Source organism: Palaemon carinicauda, chromosome 7 (assembly GCF_036898095.1).
Source record: "Palaemon carinicauda isolate YSFRI2023 chromosome 7, ASM3689809v2, whole genome shotgun sequence".
Taxonomy (NCBI): domain Eukaryota; kingdom Metazoa; phylum Arthropoda; class Malacostraca; order Decapoda; family Palaemonidae; genus Palaemon; species Palaemon carinicauda.
In genome coordinates this window covers 42096012-42105418 of record NC_090731.1, presented here as the reverse complement: position 1 = coordinate 42105418, position 9407 = coordinate 42096012, and the positions used below count along the sequence as shown (strand labels likewise).

At 35.9% G+C, this 9407-nt stretch overlaps 1 protein-coding gene across 1 annotated transcript in view; it reads right to left on the bottom strand.

Moving 5' to 3' along the window:
* Nucleotides 1-4212: 4212 nt before the first annotated feature.
* The window catches only part of LOC137644261 (octapeptide-repeat protein T2-like), a 26221-nt gene continuing 21026 nt past the window's right edge, over nucleotides 4213-9407 (bottom strand). Inside the window, exon 3 of the mRNA XM_068377256.1 lies at nucleotides 4213-4300. Coding sequence (XP_068233357.1) covers nucleotides 4213-4300 — 88 coding nt within the window. The remainder of the gene's footprint in view (nucleotides 4301-9407) is intronic.

Here is a 9407-nt window from a genome sequence, read left to right as displayed (position 1 = left end):
GAGAGAGAGAGAGAGAGAAGCTGTGACAATGAGAGGAGGATCCAGAATGCTACTCAAAAGAGAGAGAGAGAGAGAGAGAGAGAGAGAGAGAGAGAGACAGAGAGAGAGAGAGAGAGAGAGAGAGAGAGAGAGAGAGAGAGAGAGAGAGAGAGAGAGAGAGAGAATTTAGGGAAAACCTCCATCCGTCTTTGACATGCAAAAGAGCGGTCTATATTCGAGGGCGACGTCGACCCAGGGCGGCGGGTTCAATCGGAAGAAGGGAGAATCATTCAGAGTCATCGCACTTGGCCAAGACGGATCACCACAGCTACACTAACAAATATGGCGAAGAAAATACAACGAAAAAAAGGGCAGCGCAAGATGGAATAGACTGGGAAGGGGCAACAGTTGAGGAGGACTACAGTACATTCCTAAAATGAGAATGAGAAAAGCTTACGAAAACTAATCTTATATTGCTTTCTGAGTATGAATAATTTGGATTAGGTTAGGTTAGGCTGGTTTAGGTTAGGTTAAGTTCAAAATAATATCCGAAAGAAGTTGATTAGGGATGTGGTAGCCTATTGGAGACAAGTCCATACCTGATAGTCTGTTAAACGGGAGTTCAATACTCGCTCAAGCTAGATAGTTTCTAGTAGTGCCTGTAACCCTCACCATCCTTATGAGCTAGGAATACCTATAGATTTTGGATCCTGCTGAGTCATCAGCATTCGTTTCCTATCCCTCTCTGGTCCTAGCTTAATGGAGATGGGGGGGGCTTCGACGCCGATCTTGTGTATATATGATTAGTCTAGTTCACTGTCCTATATTTTACTTCTGCCATTCATGCACCAACTCTAAAAGCGGTACAAAATGATATTCAAAGTGACAACAGAAGCCTATCAAAACTGTTTTATATTATATTCATGGCACGAAAATATACCTAAATTATTATAAAGGATATATTTCAATCAAGGTCTGTCTTGGAAAACTTTTTTCTTAATTCAAAGCCATATGCATGTCACGACTGTGACGGTGTGGGCACGTGCTGAGGATGGATGCAGGGGAGGGAGTGAGGAGGGCTTGGGGAGAACCTGTAATGGGGAGACGATCAAGAGGAAGGCAGAAAATTAGATGGTGTGGTAAGGTGAAAGATGATAGGGAGAGAATTGGTTTGGTAGAAGAGGGTGCCTTTGATGGAAGGCATTGGAGAGGGCGCATAAAGGCAACCGACCCCTAACGTAGGGATAACGGTGAGAAAGAAGAAGCATGTCACCAAACAAATATCCAGAGGGTGGCAACTAGTAAATAATAATTAAACGCATATGTTCAAGAAAAATCACATTTCTGAACACATCCAAATAATCTTGAATAAGATCTTCATCTGTCAGAGGTTTTATCCTTAGTTTTTATTAAATTGTTAATTATTTCTCATATTGTTTATTTATTTCCGTATTTCCTATCATCACTAGGCTTTTTTTCCTTGTTGGACCCCTTGGGCTTCTAGCATCTTGCTTTCCCAATTAGGGTTGTAGCTTAGCTAGTAATAATAATAATAATAATAATAATATCGATATGCTATTACGGTTGATGGAGATTTAATATGTACCAACCGGGTGTCACAGGATCGTACATAGTAAGGACATTTCAATTTTTGTATATATTAAGCTTGTATCTTCGCTCTCCCCCTCGCACTGATAGGGACCTCAAAAAACATGTCTGTTTTTCTCACCGTTAACCGGTGCGGTTGTCGGTTGAACATGAAATTGCCTGTTATGTTTTATATGCCCTTTTTGCCTGGAGTTTATGTATATATAAACGGATGTTCTGTAATAAAGTTAGTCAGTTGCTTCCATTCTGCCTTCTTAGTCACAGCCTCTCTCGCCCCGTCACAAATATAACCTTTTAATTGCCTGTTTTTTTTTTTTTTTTTTCATATTTTAAGGCACCAGTTTTGAAGAAATGGATTTATAGGAATCAGAAAAATCAAAATATTATTAACAGTACAGAATGTACATACCCTTTGATTGGGTTCTATACTTTCAATTAAACGAGACTAATGAGTTCCTATCGCCGATACCCTTGTCGGATTTCACCTCATTTTCATGATTTCCAAACGACTAGAGTGAGTTTGACCTCGACTACTAATTATGACTGCCGTATAATTAGGACATCTGCCCATTACTGTACAGAGATTTCTAAAAAAGAGCATTAGGCGAGGCTCGGCAATTTTAAACTCGCATTGGATTTCACAAATGATGGATAACGAATGATTTCTAATATATAACTATATACCACTGCTACCTCCAAGAACCACTGGAAAAATAAGTTAGTATCAACATTGATATGACAAATAGAAAAGTGTACATCTAACATACTAGCCCCAAGGGAAAATTTCTTTTTAATTATTCATCACTTCTTATATCGTTTATTCACTTCCTTGTTTTCTTTCTTCACTAGGCTATTTTTCCCTTTTGGAGCCCTTGACCTTATTGCATTTTGGTTTTCCGATTAGGGTTCTAGTTTAGCTAATAATAATAATAATAATAATAATAATAATAATAATAATAATAATCAATAACTATGAAACTAGTCTCTTGAATTGTAATACGGATTATCATAATGTAATTTGCTAGTAAGTGGAAAATGGACTGCACCAAAGGTACGCATTAAGCGGTAAACCAAAGAAAGGATTACGTTCGTTCAAACATGCAGCTAATGTTTTTATGTTGAAGAGGCTGACACAAGTATCTTTTTGTAGTTTATATATTTAGGATCCATTTTAATATTGTTACTGTTCTTAAAATATTTGTTAATTGGTCATTACTACTCTTGTATTTTATTTATTTCCTTTCTTCACTGAGCTATTTTTCTCTATTGGAGCCCTTGGGCTTATGGCATCGTGCTTTTTTCAACTAGGTTTGTAGCTTAGCTAATAATAATAATAATAATAATAATAATAATAATAATAATAATAATAATAATCAAACCGACCTTATTGGAACACAAAGCAAAATACAAACGAAAAAGTTTTTGTTGAGACACTGACCCAAATGAGCCGAACATCAACACTATAGAACTAAAGTGAAAACGACACAATAAAGATGGAATTAGAAAAGAATACAAGAAGGAAAATAAGAAATAATGAACACTGGGTAATGGAAATGAAACTCGATATTTATTACGCACCCGGAAGGGAGACTGAAATGAAGTAAAATAATGTGATTTATGAAGCGAGGAGTGAGGCAAGATCAAGATTTAATTCCCCGGTAAGAAGAATAAAAGCAAATGTCATCGGCAATTTTCATTTTATTGTTTAAAAGAAAAAAAAACTGAAATTGATTAGAGTAATCTGAGTATGCAAAACACAAGAATAAAATGAAACTATAAGAGAGATTACTTGAGTGCCATATGTGGATGAGATCATGATAAGGAGTAGATGGGGATGGTTCAGGCATGCTCTTTGCACTCTTCAAGAGATATTAGTTCACGAAACTTTCAACTGGGCTCCACAAGGCACTAGAAGAGTTGGAAGATCCAGGCCTACATGACTGAGGACTATGAAGCATGAAGTAGGGGAAGGTGAATGGAGAATGGAAAAGCTCAAGATAGAGACGACTGGCAAAATCTAACCGAGGCCCTTTGCGCCAATTGGCCTATGAGGAGATGATGATGCTTTCATAACTCTTGTGTGTTGACCAATTAAATTGTGTACATGCTAGACAGTTGAATGAAGTAGGCTGCAGGCTGAGAGAGAGAGAGAGAGAGAGAGAGAGAGAGAGAGAGAGAGAGAGAGAGAGGAGAGAGAGAGAGAGAGAGAGAGAGAGCGGCGGGAGTCGATGATGGGCTATCCGTGATCAATCAGCTTAGGTGCCACCAAATCATAATTTAAAACGGGAGTATCTATCATTCCATCGATCAGTTCTTTTACAGGAAATTTAACCCTTTTCTCTAATGTAGATAATAAAATATAAACAGACTTACTGAGAACCAAAACTATTGATAAACTAGAGCCACTGTTGAAGAGTGATCATAACAGACAACATAATTAATTGTAATCATGAAACAGGATTTGGCAATGCATTATATTAGTTTACATGTAAATATTTGTCCCTTTTACAACCGTTGCTTTCTACCTCTTATCTCTCTTTCTTTCTCTCTGAAATGTTTTCAATTAAACACTGATCTCGCCCCTGAAGATGAGATAATCCAAAGCAAGTTCTCTCACCTTATACATTATATAACATTCCTGGCAGGCTTAGTTGCCTCGAAACTTTGAATTTTCGGACGAGAGAATTTTCGGACCAAAGTAGAATTTCCGTACCTGAAAAGAAAAATAATATAGTTAAGAGAGGATTCGTTACAAAGATTTACTTTACTTCTACTGATTGCAAAACAGGCAACAGTTCCTTCATAAAGGCAATTGCTAAATGTTAAATATACTGTACAGTACATTAGAGGTCAATACGTTTTCAAAAGAAATTTTTTACATTTTCTACATATACTCAAAGGCAATTGCGCTCTTGTCTTTTCTCATAACATTATCCAAATAAAATGTTATGATCAAAAGTAAGCCAGCAATATCAATATCAAAGAAATCTTAAATTTCAATTACAGTCTCCTGGTTTTTTTTTTCTTTTTTTTTCTAAAAAAAAAGATAAAATCATTATTTACAACAGAGCATTAAAAGTTCCCTAAAAACAGCTCAAGATTTTACCTAAATAATTTGAAATATATGGTCATTATAATACCAGCAGCTGTGCAAAACTAAGGGCTTTAGAAAAAAAAAATAGTTGCATCACGATTATCAAAAGTTGGAACGGACAAAGCAGGTTCGGTCGTTGGGGCAGTTTTCTGGGTAGTACCTCGACTAGGAGCATCAACATATCTGGGTACCATTCGGCAAGTGGACCCTTGAAGCCAATAGGGTTATTCGAAGATCAAGCATTGTTAACCCTTTCAATGTTAGTTATTATTGTTGTTATTGTTATCATAATTATCATTATTACAATTATTGTTATGATTATTATTGAGGTAAAAGTAGTGGCTGCATCGCCAGAGTTTATTTTCTTATCCAATTTTTCTATTTTTCCGGATAATTCTCTTCTCTAGAGCGCTGCAATCAGCCAGCAGACTTGAAAAATTCATCAGTCAGGGGAATGACAAAATCGGGAAGACTTCTCAAGTATATTCTCACAAAATACAGGTAAAACTTTTGGTACAAAATAGTAAAAACTACGACGCGTTTCGAGGATAAGTCCTTCCTCGTCTTCAGGTAGAGAGTGAGGTGGATGCTGCAGTCGGATGGTATATATACCCAGGATCAGGATTACAGGTGAGGGGGCTCGAATTTTCATTGGTTGATCGGAGCAAGTCTTTCCTCGTCTTCAGGTAGAGAGTGAGGTGGATGCTGCAGTCGGGTGGTATATACAGTATACCCAGGATCAGGATTACAGGTGAGGGGGCTGGAATTTTCATTGGTTTTCATTGGTTGATCGGAGCTGGTATGGTATGGTGTCTGGTGTACGACAATCAACCAATGAAAACCAATGAAAATTCCAGCTCCCTCACCTGTAATCCTGATCCTGGGTATATATACCACCCGACTGCAGCATCCACCAGCCTACGGGCCAACCAAGGGAAAGGACCGTGCCAACAACAAGTGTTGGCTTTAATACCCCAAGGAAGAAGAAGCATCCACCTCACTCTCTACCTGGAGACGAGGAAGGACTTATCCTCGAAACGTGTCGTAGTTTTTTCTATTTTGTACCAAAGGTTTTACTTGTATTTTGTGAGAATATACTTGAGAAATCTTCCCGATTTTGTCATTCACCTGACTGATGAATTTTTCAAGTCTGCTGGCTGATTGAAGCGCTCTAAAGAAGAGAATTATCCAGAAAATAGAAAAATTGGATAAGAAAATAAACTCTGCCGATGCAGCTATTACTTTTAACTCAACCTGCCTAAAAGAGGGTCTCCTACCACGATATTATTATTATTATTATTATTATTATTATTATTCAAGCTACATCCATGGTTGGAAAAGCAGGATGTTATAAGCCCAAGGACTCCAAAAGGGTAAAAAGCCCAGTGAGGGAAAGAAATAAGGAAACATAGAATAATGGGACATAACGAGGGCCGAAAACCAGACTGGGGAGGGGTATTAAAGTTCTCTAGCAGAGAAATATTGATTAAGAATACTCTAAAGCAAAAAATGTATTACTTCATATACTACTGTGTCAACAATATAAATATATAAATGGGAGACTGAAAAATTTCAATTCTTCTTTCAAGCGAAGTTGAAGTGAACTAAATACTAACTTAAACTATATATATATATATATATATATATATATATATATATATATATATATATATATATATATATATATATATATATATATATATATATATGTGTGTGTGTGTGTGTGTGTGTGTGTGTGTGTGTATACAATTAAATATAGAAAAGAAAGCAGATTGGTGAATGTATAAAATATCGATCAACAGGTAAACGAATAAAAAAAAAAATTAATTCATAGAAATCAGTTCGGACTGGTTTTGACCTTCAGAAAATCAAGTCAAATATCGAAAAAGACTATTTTTACGAGTCATAATTAAAATACAAAGTTGCTGCGTTTTCCATCCCGTTGAAGGTCAGAGTTTGTACAAACATAAACAAATGCCTCCCCCTAAAAACTATGACGTTCAGTATATATATAAAAAAGGGGGAGAGTGCCTACGAAATTGTTCCCGCGTAGGAGTATCAATTATATAGAACAGAGAGAAGTTTATGGTTGACATTTCATGGCTTTCTAAAACAATGTGTTATGAACATTTGTTGAAACCGCCAAAGTAAGAGGATTTTTATACATAATCGTTATTTGAAATTTAATTGTTTTGAGGGTATTCCCAGTATATATAATAACAATGTGGTAGGTGTAATAATACGCAACCGTATGTCCCCTGCGTGTCATAGAAAGCGACTAAAAGGACAGCTGCTGCCTAGCAGTCTTGCTTTTTAGCAAAAGGATAGAAGGCCCACCGCCAATAATTGTGGAAACTGCTGCCTTGCAGTTGGACTATTAGGTTAGGCCCACCACTAATAACTGTGGTTGATGGTTGCAAGGGCATGCGATTGTAAAAACTATCAAATTATTAACCAAACAACCAACCCTTTAACGTAAGGATAGCGGTGGGAAAGAGGAAGATTATATGTAATAGTTACATTAAAGGCTATTTTCCGAGGAAAATAGTTTTACTTTATTATGATCACCACTTGAAACATCCTGACCAAAATAGGGAAAATTGAAATAAATCAGGATTTGGGTTAAGATACAATTATTGAAACAAGACATATCAATATCATAAATAATCTTCAAATGTAAAAATAAGACATACCTTTTAAAGAAATAGGCATACTTATACACGGACAAATTTATTGTATATAATAGTATATAATCACAAGATTTGATAAGCAAAAGTTTTCTATAGTTCACCAAATCATCTACTGAATAAGTTACAGTACTGTTAAATAATACAGTACTCGGTACAGCGCATACCCTCGCCAACACCACATTTGTTACCATGGTCATGTAAACAAATTGTATAACAAGTTCATTGATCTAGCTGACCTTTGAACCCCGACCGCTAACAAGGGTGATTACGTCATAATATGTATATCACAAGATAGGCAATTATGCACATTTTGTGCACTGAAGTTTCATGCAAATCGGATGAAAATGGACCACGATATAGCAAAGAGATATTTTGACCTTTTTATGGCCTTGATCCAATCACTCAAATTTAATCAAATTGTCCTTGGTTCATGGCCAATCTTCACACCACATTTCATGAGAATCGGTTTAATAACTTTTGAGTTATGAGAGTCACAAACAAACAAACATAAATAGATAAATATACGCCTATCAACTCATCACCTTCTGGCGAAGTTGTTGAATCACCACATCTTACGGCATCGCCCAACCTTATCACGCTTCAACTCTTACCGATTAAAAATATATACGTAAAAACTTAAAAAAATAAAACCGGAAAACATCGAAAACATGAATACGCACACACACACACACACACACACACACACACACACACACACATATATATATATATATATATATATATATATATATATATATATATATATATGTATATATATATCAAAGAAGTGAACAAAGGTAAACCAAAGATATACAGGAAAAGGAACTTCGTAAAGTGGATAACAACGACGATAGACTTATTATTTCTATATTTGTTACAATGTGTCTAGGGTGAAACGGTTTTTAAATTGCAATGATCAGCAAAGCTGTAATAGTAAGGACAGCCCCTACTAGGTTGGTTTGACGTGAGTGATCAGACCAAAATTTCCTACCATCACCCATCCGCACTGGCCACTATGGTGATGAAAACTGACCAAACCCCAGACGCAACTATACATGTTTGAGACCTTTGTCCTGCAATGGACTACATACGGCTGTGTCTTTTTTGCTCTCTAGGATGTTAGAGATAAGTTGCAGAATAATTGTAACAAATATTCAAACCAAACTTGAGTCAAGACAGGACAGGACACACAAATTATTCAGATATGATCAAAGGTGAATTTGCATAAACGTGACAGTTCTTTATGAGTTCCCCAATTATTAAACAAACCATGCTATTTCTTCGAATTGTTATTCACATTTCGGCAGGAAGAATTAATTACCATGTTTCAATTACGCAAAGCTTATCGTGACTATCTTACCAAACGGAATTAAAGGGTAACTCGCAAAAGTATTAAAAAATAATTGCATGAAAATGTTGCGTACGTTTAAACGGGCTGCGGACGAAGCAAGAGCTACGCTACAACCTTAGTTGGAAAACCAGGATGTTGTAAGCCTATGGGCTCCAACAAGACAGCCTAGTGAGGAAAGAAAATAAGGAAATAAATAAACTACAAGAGAGTAATGAACAATCAAAATAGAATATTTTAAGAACAACATTAAACTGGATAGTTCTCTTATAAAGATAAAGTAAAATTCCCCATATTCATATACAACCGAAAGTCCAAACTAGTTACGATATCAATCGAGAAATTATTTTCTATCGACATAGCTTATAAACAAATCCATTTATGTATTAATATTCCCATTCATCTGACTCTCCTCTAACCACAAACGCAAAATATAAAAAACGCCAAAATTTGTATAAGAGAATAGCAATGCTTTGGAAAAAAAAACATTTAGACCATCAAAATCATGTCAACTAATTACTATTCAAAAACGCAATACCATTGACTAGCAGAGCAAACCTTCATTAAGTGAGATCCCGTTAACTAGAAAATGAACATTACGAAGCGGACAGTGATAAATAAGAACCTGGTAGATATATGCATACCTTTAAAACCCTAAAAAATCGCTTGAAGCTCCAATCTGATGAGT